This window comes from Astatotilapia calliptera, chromosome 8 (genome assembly GCF_964374335.1).
Source record: "Astatotilapia calliptera chromosome 8, fAstCal68.1, whole genome shotgun sequence".
Taxonomy (NCBI): domain Eukaryota; kingdom Metazoa; phylum Chordata; class Actinopteri; order Cichliformes; family Cichlidae; genus Astatotilapia; species Astatotilapia calliptera.
Genome location: NC_137429.1, coordinates 5,431,154 through 5,445,368, shown reverse-complemented (window position 1 = coordinate 5,445,368; position 14,215 = coordinate 5,431,154). Strand labels below are relative to the sequence as shown.

Sequence of the window (14,215 nt, the reverse complement as noted above, 5' to 3'; positions counted from 1 at the left end):
CTTTTTATTTTATAATCGTAAATGTTATGTTTTTATAAATATTATTTATTATACAATGTATATATCTGTATGACTGAACTAAGATTATATATTTGAAGAAGAAAACCTGTGTCATGTTTCTTTATGCTTGCAAAGGTACACTCAAACACACGCCTCACTTTTCTACATGAAGTTGAAATGCAGGCTGAAACAAAGGTCTGTTAGATACTCCGTCCTTTGATACAGCATTCACTTACTTAATTTGATTCCACTTAAAGGAGAATTTTAATTATACTTTATTATTATTACGGTACTGTAGAAAAGTCCTGTGAAAAAACAAACTCCTATCGAGTTTTTTTGTGTGACTGTATATAAAAGATGGGCTTCTCCACATGAAAGTCGCCCATTGGTTTATGAAGTTAGAGGGTTTTGGCTGTTGGTCATCTTGGTTGCTTTTGAAGAGGCCATATTTGGATGAGAGCAGAGAGTTATTATTAATGTGCTCCTTCACACTCTGCCTCTAAAAGACGACATTTGACCACCTCCCTTTATCTTTAATGACACCTCAGTATATATCAATAAAGATGCAGTTTGATGACCATTAAAACTAATTTCTGAGTTTTTGTAAGGATAGCTGCACAGGCAGGGACCAGCTAACTGCTGATATTCACCGAGTCAACTTTTTCTATAAGCAGGCCTAAAATACAACAGAGATCAGTCAGTTCAGAAAAGAGCTTTAAGTTATTCCTAGTAGGTGGTTGGTTATGGTTATGAGCTAAACAGTCAAATTTCCAAAGTCGGGAAGTCATTTGTTGGGTACTTTTGCATTGTAGTCTGAAAACAACATGTTTGTGACATGTTGCATCTTATTGTTTAATTTTTAAATGATACCAGATTACTTCTAATTATTAACTTTACCTGATCTGTGTCACTCCATATTGCGGAGCAAGTAGGAGCTACAGCCTAATGCTAAACGACAAATCCAATGCAATCTCCCTCATAAAGACAAGAGGCTAAACTTTTTTCATGATTAACCAAATATTTCTTTTCCAACTTGAGTAGACGTGTATGTGACTTTTTCCAGCTGCACAATCACATCGCATTGGTTGCACATTTGGTTATTAGCTAGCAAAACATAGATGTAGCCGTTATGATGCCATCGAGTGGTTATAAACACGGAAGGAAAGTCTTTATGGAGGTCAAGTTAGAAAGTAATTGTTCCAAAGATTTTTATAGGACTGCAAATCCTCTTGTAACTACAAGTATCGCCATCATGTGGCCATAAAAAGAATGCAGGTTTAAAGCACAGCTTTGTCCATCTTTTATAGTCTTTGGTCCAGATACTAGCTAATAAATGCTAAAGAACAAACATAGAAAAAAACTAAAATTCAAACAAAGTACACAGACCACTGGTTTAATTTTGTTCTCTGTTGGATCTATATACAATATTGTCTACTCGACTGGCTAGTGCTGTTGCTAGGATTTATATGTGGTATCCCTGCATTGCTCTGCAATTTCACATCCAAAGCTTTGGGTTGCGGTGGAATTTCTATCGTCAGGTCGATCTGCTCTCTTCAAGTAGGTTTGAAAAAACTATGGTAGAAGAAGCAACTAGAAATGTGTAGTAGGAAACAATAATACTGAAGGAGCGAATCACAGTCATTGCAGGCTGTGCTGACGTGACATGTAGTTACTCATATAGGGAAGTTATGGTGTAGGATTTCAGAAGGATTGGCAGTTACATCATACTCTTTGCTCAACATACAGATTTAATCCAGAAGGATAAATCCCACTTTAGCTGCTCTACATTTGAGCATGTTAACAAGAGTGCATGGGAAGTAACTCACTTTAAGAGGCAGCCTCTAGTGGTCATTCAGTGAACTGCAGACACTTCCATGCACGTGTCATTTTTTCAGCTCCAGAGATATCTGAGAAACACATGCATGAGCCATTCTGTGGAAGTAGGTAGGTTATTCTGATTCAAACCCACATACTGCATGAAATGTATATGAATCTAAAGCTGAAAAGAGTCTCAAAGGATTCTTAAAAACTACTGCTGTTGATCCAGTTAGAACGAGCAAATGAACTATCATTCGTGGCTCAAGAGTTGGGAGTTCGCCTTGTAATCGGAAGGTTGCCGGTTCGAGCCCCGGCTTGGACAGTCTTGGTCGTTGTGTCCTTGGGCAAGACACTTCACCCGTTGCCTACTGGTGGTGGTCAGAGGGCCCGGTGGCGCCAGTGTCCGGCAGCCTCGCCTCTGTCAGTGCGCCCCAGGGTGGCTGTGGCTACAATGTAGCTTGCCATCGCCAGTGTGTGAATGTGTGTGTGAATGGGTGGATGACTGGATATGTAAAGCGCTTTGGGGTCCTTAGGGACTAGTAAAGCGCTATATAAATACAGGCCATTTACCATGGCACCTGCCTAATCCAGTGATCTCCCGGAGTTCTTGATAATACACTGGCTACTACTTAGGATGAGGTGATCTCTTTATAAAGAAAAACATGTATGTGCATGAATTCAGCTTCCCATAATTCACAAGTTTTAGCTCAAATTTAATCTCACTTGCAGAAAATACAAAAAAGGAAAAAAAAATGATACAGCGACATCATTTTGATTTTCTACTAATATCTCAAGCAACATTTTGCTACTTTTTACTACAATCCTGGAGAACTGCATCAAGAAACGTGCACACATGCAGCAGTAGCTCCTCCATAAATGGCTGAGTGTTTTCTTGCCAGGCTCTACAATCATTGCTCAACCCAGAAGCTGTGGAGGTTAACCTCAAATGTGTGAATGGGTTCATCTCTTCTCAAATATTTCATAATCAGGAGGTAATTACACTAAGTGATAGTTATGACATTCTTATGATTTCAACAGCCATGAGAACATTTAATAGTTAACTTTTTTTATTTTTCTTGGGAGCAGGAACTTTTTACATGCTACTGTAGAAAACAGTGTCTGAACTAAACAGCAACTGAAAACCTACATTATAATAATGGAACACACAGCACAAGTTCCTTTGTAACGTCCCTTTAAAAACAACATTAACTACAGATACTACAATGTTTTTGTTAGTAATATTATTTTATTCATACACTAAAAAGATCAGAGGCAAGGAAATGTGCAACATAAGAAAAGAAGTCATGGAATGATCTCTTCCTACAAATAAAGTCTATATAAACAAACATTATCATAATTAGTGTTTGTGCACATGTACTTTGCCCCGACTCTTTTTGTATACATATATATAAAATCCCAATGGAGTGCTAGAGGCATCACAAAGAGATTGCAGCACAAGCAGACACCCAGATACAACAAGCACTGCGCATATCTCTTATTTTATATTATCACATAATGCTGCAGAGGAGGAGACTGCCTGCTTGGTGTCTGCAGCTCAGAGAAGCACGCAGAGCTTCAGGGATGAGAAGGATGTAGAGAGATGGGATCTATATCTCGTTTGCTTCCTCCTGCCATCCTTTATCAGTCTTCTGATCCTCTGCAACTGAGTGAAGAGAGAGAAATAAAAGTGAGATGAGGCAGGCGGGCAAAGGAGGCATGCTGCCACAGGAGAGCGCCTGTCTAGTCGACCTATTTTTAGGCACGCTGTGCACCAGCTATACCATAAGCCTCTGATGCCAAGATGAGAAGCAAAGCTCCCGCTACTTGTTGAAAGACTTGTTGTTTATCACCGTGGGCACCGTCCTCCCGCGGTTCATTTCAGAAGGTAAGATTAGCAACTTAGACACATAACTTTCTTAAACTTTGCCCTGCGTTTTTGTAATGATTCGGATAAAGACATGGAATGATAATAACTTTGTATTCATTCACCTAGAGAGCTTTTATGATGCCAACATTCTGAGCAAAATCATTGTCAGAACTGAACAACACCCAATGCACGTCACAGTTTTACAAGCATGCATAGTCAAGGTAAAAAGAAAGCACGCCCTCTTTAAATTCTAAGGTTTTATGTCTCAGGACATAATAACGATAATCTGGTCCTTAACAGGTCTTAAAATGCTGGAGATTTAGAGCAAAACATGACATATAACAGCATGTCATTTTTTTTTATTAAGTCAAAACACAGAAGCAGCATGCAGAGTAAATACAACCTCACTAATTCCAAGTTTCAGGACCTTAATAAAAGCAGACGTTTTGGCAGTTTGCTGGTCTGGAGCATTCAGGTGTGTTAATGCCACAAAGGAAACATCAGCAATGAGCTTAAAGAAGCAATTGTTGCTCCCCATCAATCTGGGAAGGGTTTAATTTTTAAACAATTTCAGAAAGAAGTAGAAAGCATTCAAGATAGGTGCCAGTGTTCCCAGGAGTGGATCCAAGAGCTCCTTCTCATGCTCTACAGGCCTCAGTTAGCATATTAAATATTGAAGCTCATGACAGTAAAATTCTAAAAAGACTGAACAAGTATGGCTCGTTTGGAAGCATTGCCAGGAGACATGTCTGTTCTCTCCACATAAAGAACATGGCAGCACAGCTACACGCGTGGCGACACCGCCGTGATGGCATGTTTTACAGCCACGAAACCTGGGCCCTTGTAGTCATGAACTCCAATGCATACCAAAGTATTCTAGGTCAGCGATCCCCAACCGTTTTTGTGCCACGGACCGGTTTATGTCCGACAATATTTTCACAGACCGGCCTTTAAGGTCTCGCTGATAAATACAACAAATAAAACCAGTACCAGTACCAAAAAAAGGAAGATTTATTCATAACACACGGAAAAAGACCCAGGGAAACTTAGATAACGATAAAAACGATTAAAAAATAACGATAAAACCCCTGAAAACCATCAATTTCACACCCGAGTCTCAACTCTCGGGGCTCGGTGCCAAACGACTCACGGACCAGCCCGGGGGTTGTTGTTACTCACTGTTCTAGAGTAACATGTGAGGCCATCTACCCAACAGCTGAAGCTCGGCCAAGACTGGATCGTTCGAAAGAATCAAGGTGTTGCAGTCCAGGCCTCAAAAAGTTCAGAAAGCAGTGCATAAAAAATGATCGCAAACCTCAATGAACTAAAGTGACTTTGTAAAGGGAGTCAAAATTCCTCCACAATAATATGAAGGACTGATAAAGTTATATAGAAAATGGTTACTTCAAGCTGTTCCTGCTAAAGGTGTCTCCTCAAACACCCGAATCATTCACTTTGTTGGGTTTTTTACAGTAGTGTTTGGTGCCCTGTGGAAGTGTTTTTATTGTGACAATTGTTTCGTGTGATGCTTCCGATTCCACGCACGCACAGATTAGCTGTAAAACTACTTAGTCAAAGGTAAGTTTGGTAATTCAGTTTTGAGTCAGCGCATTTTAACGACATCCTCCGTTATTCTGTGGTTACATCTGCTTGACTGGACTCGCATAACGTTATTTCGAAACTTTGACTGTGACTCTTCAAAGAGTGGAATCACAGACTTTCACATCAGCTCTCCTCAACCCTCGACAGGATATGATGAGTTAAAAAATTTAACGTTTCAGCTTAAAGCGGCCTCACCGTTGAAGGACGCCTCTATTTCACCGCGTGGCTCCACTGAGTCTAGATTGCCACAAACTTATCAGAAACCAGTCTGTAGAGGGAGAAAAAGGACAAAATGTGTATTATAAATCACACTTGGTACGATGATTAAAATGTAAACACTTTGTGCTTCTGACTAACTTTTTCCTTTCTGCTACATTTGTAACTGACAGCTGGTGAAAGTGACAGACGTGTGTGCGGTGTGAGTGTTCAATGTCAATCCTGCTCTGGTGATGTGGTTAGAAACAGGAAAGGAATACTTACGCTCCTTCTTCCTGCAGCAGACTCACGAACTTCCTAACTCTGTAGTCAGGATCCATCTGAAAAGACAGATATGCATGCTTAGTGCTAACAGTCATACGATAAAATAACTATATATTTTATTAGCAGGTTCTTTGTGAACATGCACGGGTTTCTTCAGGTGTTAAACATCACAGCGGCATGCTATCAACGGCGGCGGGTCCTGGAGTTCATGTTTCAGTTTGGATTGAAGAGAAGGGGAGGGAAAAGGAAGCAAAATTAATGGGAACCTATGCAATAACTTACAGTATGTCTGGAATCGCCTGTAGCAACCAGAGTTAAGACATGAGAGCAGTCGGAAACGTTGGAATGAGAGGAAAAAAGATAAAGACCGCAAATGTGTACGTGAGTGCGGCTGTTTGCAGCATGTCCCGGCAAACACAGGTTCATACTTCTTCAAGCTCAGAATGGGGTGTGTGTGTGAGGGGGGGGGGGCACTGAGCATAGCATTGGAGCATACCACAGCAATTACACAGCCCCAACAAACAGGCTGCACACATAGGCAACATAACAGAGACACAGTCGGGAGAAGAAAGGAGCTAATGGTGTGATTTGGGTTTGTCTGATGCTGCTGGTGGGATGTCCGTCATCGGTTTGGTAAACAAATATTACTTGAAATATGAGGTTTTGAGATGGACGAAGAAAATTCATCGTGGCTTTGAGCAGCAGACATCGATTAGCTGGAGTGAAACATTTCAAGTTTTAAAACTTTACTTCAGGAGTTTAGAAATATCTGAGAAATTTGTAAGAAACAAGGGAAAAAATGAGAGAAGCAAAGAACGAGATGATCACTGGAACGTAGATTTCCTGTTGTGACGTACGACAGCGACTTAATTAAATCCTGCTTGGTTCTGTGATCTCCTCACAGGTCACAGGAGTAAAGATTTAGGACACACAAATCATCATTTTGGCAAATCGAGTAACAGGATATTTAGTTCCTGTTTCTAATTGTTCTACCTGTTACATTTTATTTTTCCTTCTCGGTTTTGTTTTCACAAAATAAAATCACCACAGCTGGACATGATGTCACAGGTTACTACAGTGACTAATTCGATACTGTTTGTCTATTTCAGTGGAGGTAAACAGTTAAAGGATGACATCTTTTAATTTTAAACAAACGTATTACTATTACTTATTTGGAACAAATTCATTTAAAAAACTAACCGGGACTAATTTTATTCATTTTGAGCTGCATATTTATAGAAAAGGGCTCAAGCAGTTTTGCATAACTCAAAACTACTGAGCTGCCGTGCAGCGGTTTATCTCTGTCACCCTTTCATTTAAGCATCCTCATTTTTTCCTGATTGGCTGCCTTTTGTAAACAAAAGGCTTAAAAGGCAGGTGGGTGGGGCTTCTATGCTCACAAATAAAGCTCATACAAGGCAAAGAGCAGGAAAATGGAACCGCTGAAAACCGCACATTTAGAGCAGTTTAAAGCTTTTGGCTCACAGGGATTACTTGTACTCACTCTTACTGCTGTAAAATCATATATTTTGTCTGTAATGGGGAAAAAAACCCCAAAACAAAAGTCCTCTTTAAAGCCTCCACCAGTCCAAGTACCGATCAGTAAACGATTTATGATCAATCAGGTTGATTATGCTTGTGTCCTGACAGGATCAATGTCCCTACAGGCTTTCCAAGTAAATCATTTAGGGGAACAGGGCAGAAAAGAACTACACCGCTTGCTACTGTACAGAAAAATGCACAAAAACAAAACTTGGAGGCCAAGCCACAAATCCCTTTAGGCAAAGTAAGGAAGGTGAGAAGACTCTGTACCCACTGCATCCCTCTACATAACGGGTGGGTTGAAAGGAGACCAAAAATCTGCTATGACTTGGTGGTCTATGTTTTCATTTTTGTACATGTCTCCTTGATTTATTTATTTTTTTAAACCTACCCCTCACATTTGCCCCCTTCAGTGGCTGATCTTTGCTTAAATCGTAGGTAAAACCAGACCACGAATAGCCTAAGACTTTTCTGATGAGTATCTTATTAGCAACACGTGAATATAACTTGGAAAGCTGTGCAGAGCACGGTTTCACAACTATGAATGTATTGGAGAGAATGGTTTGTGAACTAGAAATGTACTGGATCCCTCTCCTCAACAAATCATCAGCAAAGCCACACAGTTTTTCACTACAGCTAATAGATGACAGTTTTTTGTGCCTGACAGACGGATCCTGTTGACTGTCGAGAATGCCGGCCAGATGTCGAAGAAGAGGAGGGACGGCCTGCTCAAGCTCAGACCACACTGAGAGAAAAAAATAATAATAACGCAAAGCCTGTGCCAGTATGAAATCTGTGTTTTGAATAAAATGGGAGGTGATGAGTGAGTTATTGAAAAGACTGTTTTCTTGTGCTTCACAAGTTTCGTACCCCCAAAATAACTTGACCTTTCTGTTGTCTAACACAACTAGTACACATGGAGCTGCAACAGCATAAGAAATGTCCAAAAATAGTCAACAAAGAAACATAAGTTCACATTTTAAATAGATTTTTAGACAAACAACATAATAGTTGCTTATATAAGACATTTAATACAAGGTATGACATCCAAGCAGTCCAGATGTGTTGTTTGAGGAACTGTTTTCCATTCCTTGATGAGCATAGTCTGCAGCTATGCTCAACTAGGAGTGGAGCCTGCAACACGCTGGGTCGATGCACATCGTGTTCCAGGGTTTTGATATCCAGAAAAGCCTGCGCTACTCTGGCAGTGCAGGGTTTGGCATTGTCCTGCTGAAACAGCTGCAGGGAAGGGTGCTGTCACAAGAATGGCACAAGTACGGGTTGGAGCACTTCATCTTGTTACCTCTGTCCGATCCGATTTCCACCAAGAACAATCACATCTGAGGCGGCGCTCTCATGCAAAGCTGCAGGAGAGGCTCAGATACATATGGCAACGTGCAGAATGCCACAGCCCAGCCTCGGTCAACATCACCCCGTCAATCGCGGTACTCATAACAACGTTGTGCACACACCATTTGGTTTCGTGTTTTTTCTCTTGGGTTGAGGATACATGAGTTAATTTGTGTTCGGTACTGAACTGAAAACTAGTCATAGAAGATGTTTGGGTTTGTCTATGAGATATATGAGATCGCTGATATATTTCTGTTAGATCTGCTCCTTCTGCACATTTTGAGCACTCATTATCATTGCTATGCAGATGACACTCAGTTGTATCTCTCTTTTAAACCACAAGACGTTTGTAAGTTACAGATTTCTCAGAGGTGCTTAGACTCTGTTAAAAGTTGGAGGCTAACTATTTTCTGATGTGCCCCTGACAGATTTGTGCCTGAGGTAATGGAAAGTCCCCTTGCCACATTTCCTAAATCTTCTATCAGCAACCTTTGGATAATTTTTGACTCAGCTTTCACTTTGGACGGTCATGTTAAATCTCGCTTTCGCTTTTATCGCTTAAGAAATATTGCCAGTTTCCACTGTGTCATGATGGAAAATGTGATTAATGCATTTATTTCATCACTTCTGGATAATTGTAATTCACAGTTTACTTGTCTTAACAAAGCTTCCTTGGAACGTTTGCAGCCTATTCAATAAAAGCCGCTGCGAGGCTTCTGACTAAGTCTTCTAAATATTATCATGTCACTGCCCATTAACTTCTGACTTTAAGATTCTGGATTTGACTTTTAGAATTTTGCATGGACAAGCACCAACATAAAGAGTAGAGTAGAGTGCACTTATGCATCCATATAGCCCCAGCAGGTGCCTGATGTCATGTGATCAAGGCCTGCTTGCTGTGCATGCAAGGCTGAAACCGAGACCGAGATTTTGCTACAGCGGCTTCAGAATCTAATGATCTTTTTTAAAAAGCTGCCAAAAACCCATCTTTTTGTGATGCAATTTTACCAACCTACTTAAAATAATCTCTTTTGGAATAGATTTAAAGCAAAGATGTGCTTATTTTTGGAAAAGGGAACGAAAGCACATCTGACAATGCAAATTTAAACGCAAACCCAAAGTACGAAACTACACACAATGGGTCATCACAGGCTGATGTTTAAAAGCTGTATTGTTTGCTGTGTACCAATGGTGATCATTAATTATAGGAGTCGTGAAAGTGTGCCCCCAGTGTCAAACCATCCACTTTACATAAACCCACAAATATTATATTTTTTTTAAAAAGAAGACAAAAAAACTTGCATTACCGCAAAATTCATACTAACTACAACATAAAACTAACTAAACTGTTGAAAAAAGTCAAAATAAAGACCATAATAGTTTCTCACCTGTGCCGCCATTTCAATCAGCATCAGCAACTTTTTAATGCCGATCCCCAAGCGTTGGCCCTGTACAGCTTTAGCTATCATGGCCCGTTCTTTCTCATTGAAACTGCCCAGCAGCTGTGTAAAGCAGAAAGAGACACAGGAACGATCAGTGCGAGAGAGAAACACTTAAATTCTGTCATTCATTTTTTGCATTCAGGAATTCTAATAAAAAAGTAAGCAAAAACAATGTCGTCAAGTCTAATGGTAAGAAGAAATTCACAGAAGAAAAGCATCTTGCATCATAGATGCAATTCTTAGAAACAGACATTAGAAATTTGTAGTTTCATAGTTGTGTAGTTTACCTCAAAGGCCTCCATCAGCTGCTCTAATTTTGAGATGTTGGGAATGTGGATGGTGGTGCTGAAAGCATCCAACATCTCCATTTCCTGAAGGACGTCTTTACGACTTGTGGTGCCAATGATGAGCAGCTTACGACCCTGAAAGAGAAGCAGATGTCATTTTGTCTGGATCTTTAATCGTTCCCTCACATTCATCAGCTGGTCTCCTCCTATTGGTCATAGGAAAAAGAGAGACCAATGATGTATAACCATTTGATAATGTACAGGAAAAGCACAGGAGCAGTCCAGATGAAAGTGTGTGATGGCTCTAACAGAGGTTCAAGCATCATGATTGCGTGTCCTGGATGGTTTCAACACTTAAACAGAGACTGCAGCGTGTTGTGCGCTCTGCTGAGAAGGTGATTGGCTGCAGACTCCCATCTCTGCAGGACCTGTACACCTCCAGGACACTGCGGCGTGCAGCTCGGATCTCAGCTGACCCTTCTCACCCTGGACACAGTCTGTTTGACCTGCTCCCCTCAGGCAGGAGGCTCCGGTCCATTCGCACCAGAACCTCTCGCCATAAGAACAGTTTCTTCCCCTCTGCTGTTGGACACATGAACAATAACCATATGACTGTACCCGCCACTAACACATGACCCTACGCTGTGTCACTGCATCATTCCATGTTTGGCACTGATCACCACCTGCACTCATGTATATATCTTTCAACGTAGCACTCTTAATTCTTATTCTCATGTATATATCTCATGTATATCTCATGCACATATCTTTCCACGTAGCACTTTTAATTCTTATCCCTACTTTTATTTTTTTCCATGTCTATTTAAGTGCTATTTATGACACTATGTTTGCACTGAAGCACCGCAGCAATTTCCTAATGTTGTAAACCTGCTCAACATTTGGCAATAAACCCCATTCTGATTCTGATTCTTATCTAGAACTCAGCCAGACTATACAAAAACTGGGCACACCTATGTGTCACCTATGGTCTTTGAGCCATATTATGAAGCCTTATAATAACGAACATTTTGGCCACCCCAGTTCCAGCATTTTTTTTTCTCTGACCAACAACCTGTCCATCATTTGTATAGTTTTACAGCTTTAAGGCAAGTCAGCTGATGCATGTAACATACACCTGGTCTATACACGCAATCACAATGCCAACCCTGCTTCTACAGCCGTGTTAACTTCCTCAGAATACAGTCTTTGATAAAGTCAAAGTTCTAGCAACACAAGCAGCATATATAACAACTTCACTGCTTGACAGATATGAAGGTGAAAATCTTCATTTTATCTCATTTGTATTATTTTTATTGACATGTTTCATTGGTATGTGATGTATCTGATGCTGAGAGACCACAGGCCTGTAAAAACAAGCTGCACCTGCTTAGACAACAGTAATTTTATTATTAGCTAAACAACAGTTATTAAATGTAGTCCATGAGAAGCTGGTTTAATCACAGATATGTGTAAAAATTAAAATTAAGGTTGTTTTGCATTTTGTTTTCTCACTCATATCCACCCTATTAAACATGTTGTTTGTATGCATTTTTAGGACGGTGGGGAAGTTGTGTCAGAAGCTTCTACTCTGCTCCTTTAATGGCTTACGCTGCAACATCAGCACTTTCTGTATCACACCGGGTTATGTTCTCATTGCCCGCGACTACAAAAAAGCCAATCAGAAGTGTCGAATTGTGAACATTTTGTAATTAAGTTCTCATGTTATCCAAATTTTGATGAAGGCAGTCTTTGATGCCAAAGCTCTTATTGGTTATTGGAATACAGGGCGACTGATTTCGTCATATTCTGGAGATTTCTGGCTGCCCAGGTGAAGGCCGACATTGAGCAGGGGCTCTAAGTCACAACAGGAGTTAAAAAAAATAGAAAACAATAGAAAGAAGAAAAAAAGACAGCATAATGCAGCATAATGGAGCAGAGGGCAACAGTAGAGAAGACAAACATGAGCGGGGAAGAAAGAGGGGAAGCAAAAGAAATGTCGCTGCACTAAGCCGACGAGTTGGAGAACGACCAGAAGAAGACCAAGGAGGAGAGGCAGAGGAGTGGCGAGCAGACAGGGGGATTATGGCTGCCGCCTGCCCCCCCATGGCGTGGGGGGTTGTGATGCTGCATGCAGATGAGGTGCCACACAGGCGGCAGTGCTGCCAGGTCCTGGCTCTCTCACAGAGCTCATTCTCCTCCGTGTCCCCCTGGCCTCCCCCGGCCCCAGGCACCCCGCTGGGCCCAGCGCTTTACAACCCCAGAGGAGCACTGCAGCCAGGCATTCAACACCAGGCCCCGCGCCACTTCTCATGCACATGCAGCCATATAGTGAGCTATACCCTCATTCACAAACCCATCAACAACAGACACACAAAAACTACAACTAAAGAAACTATGAGAAATGGGTCTCCACCACCACCATTCACTCCGAGCACAACAGGCCTGGACCAAAACACTTGCTAATAACCATACACTCACACACAGGCGTTCACACATGCCAGTTGCAGGCAAAGACCTCTAACAATTCCTCGCAAGACTTTATGTTGGCATCCATAAGATCTGCTGCCCTCTTTCTGCCACCTCAGGACTAGCAACACTGACAGTGAGCAAGAAATAAACCCTGGTTACCTTTGGAGGTGGTTTCTTCAGCAGCACCAGCAGAGCCTGTAGCACCATGTTGGAGAAACGAGGGCCAATAGGAACGTAATCTGACGACAAACATAATTTTATTATTTCATTTCCTCGGTCTCATCAAGTCTGATTCAAATAAAAAGTAACTTCAGAAGGCAACTGAGTAGAAGACCGCAAAATATTTTGGGCTCTCTCGTCTTACCCAACAAGCGCTCGATGTCGTCCACAACCACACAGCTCAGCTGGGATTTGTAAGCATCTTCAAATATCTGCCAAAGGGAAACAAAAAGGTACAACCTGATCGCCATCAGAGAAAAAACACACCAGAAAACACTAAAAATAACTACTAGTATTTTAAAAATGACATTACTACACTAGCATCTTAACCCAAACATCCGGTATTTATATGCACTGTATCTGCATTATGAAATCTGTTACCTTTTTGATGGCCTGGCATTTGGCGATCTCAGAGTGTCCGATCATCTTGTCCGGAGAACAGATCTTGATGAATGGAAACTGGGAATCCTCAGAAATCTTAGCCGCCAGTGCCGTTTTGCCGCTGTTAGGTGGGCCTGGCGGTGAAAAGAAATCACTGATCAACCATTTTAATTGTTAGTAAAGCAGGCCGCTGTCCTCACCTTATTTTATTTGCTATATGTGTTTGGGTTGCATGACACGTGTGAGAGTTACCTTCCAGCAGCACAGAGACTAGTGGCGTGCGGTCACTGTTCTTTGTCTGCTGCACCAGCAGCTCCCCGTCCTCCAGGGCTGCTGACACTGGGTCACCCCACCGGATTATGCCGTTCATGATGTAGCTGGCGTAGTCCTCCTGGTTGGTTCCAAATGCCTGAAGAAGTGGTACAAGGAGAGGAAAACAGAAAGTGAGACTCTAATTTTGTTTGCCTGCATGAGCTCAACCGAGAATGGAAATATTAGTTATAAAAAAGATATTTCCTCTGTGTTGTAGTCTTGTATAACCTGCACAAGTGCTTCATCTGAATCCAGTGAAGTTTAATCACAAATAAATATAATTTACAAGTATTGTGGATATAATTCTTGCTTATACCTGGACTGCTTCTTATAACATTTAGCAGGTGAACAGGTTCAATTCAGGTGTAAAATAGTGTTGAGAGGCCCCTGAAGCCTGTCAAAAACAAAACTCATGCCCAGAGTGGAAAAAAATGTTTATATTTATA

General features: G+C 41.2%; 1 protein-coding gene across 2 annotated transcripts in view; it reads right to left on the bottom strand.

Moving 5' to 3' along the window:
- Positions 1–2,867: 2,867 nt before the first annotated feature.
- Positions 2,868–14,215, bottom strand: part of LOC113028093 (vesicle-fusing ATPase-like) — a 31,245-nt gene continuing 19,897 nt past the window's right edge. For both annotated transcript variants that reach the window (XM_026178082.2, XM_080305338.1), the window contains 9 exons: positions 13,710–13,866; positions 13,458–13,591; positions 13,222–13,288; positions 13,017–13,096; positions 10,389–10,523; positions 10,048–10,161; positions 5,768–5,823; positions 5,483–5,555; positions 2,868–3,481 (listed from right to left, as the gene is read on the bottom strand). In XM_026178082.2, coding sequence (XP_026033867.2) covers positions 5,525–5,555; positions 5,768–5,823; positions 10,048–10,161; positions 10,389–10,523; positions 13,017–13,096; positions 13,222–13,288; positions 13,458–13,591; positions 13,710–13,866 — 774 coding nt within the window. In that variant the 3' untranslated portion in view covers positions 2,868–3,481; positions 5,483–5,524. The remainder of the gene's footprint in view (positions 3,482–5,482; positions 5,556–5,767; positions 5,824–10,047; positions 10,162–10,388; positions 10,524–13,016; positions 13,097–13,221; positions 13,289–13,457; positions 13,592–13,709; positions 13,867–14,215) is intronic.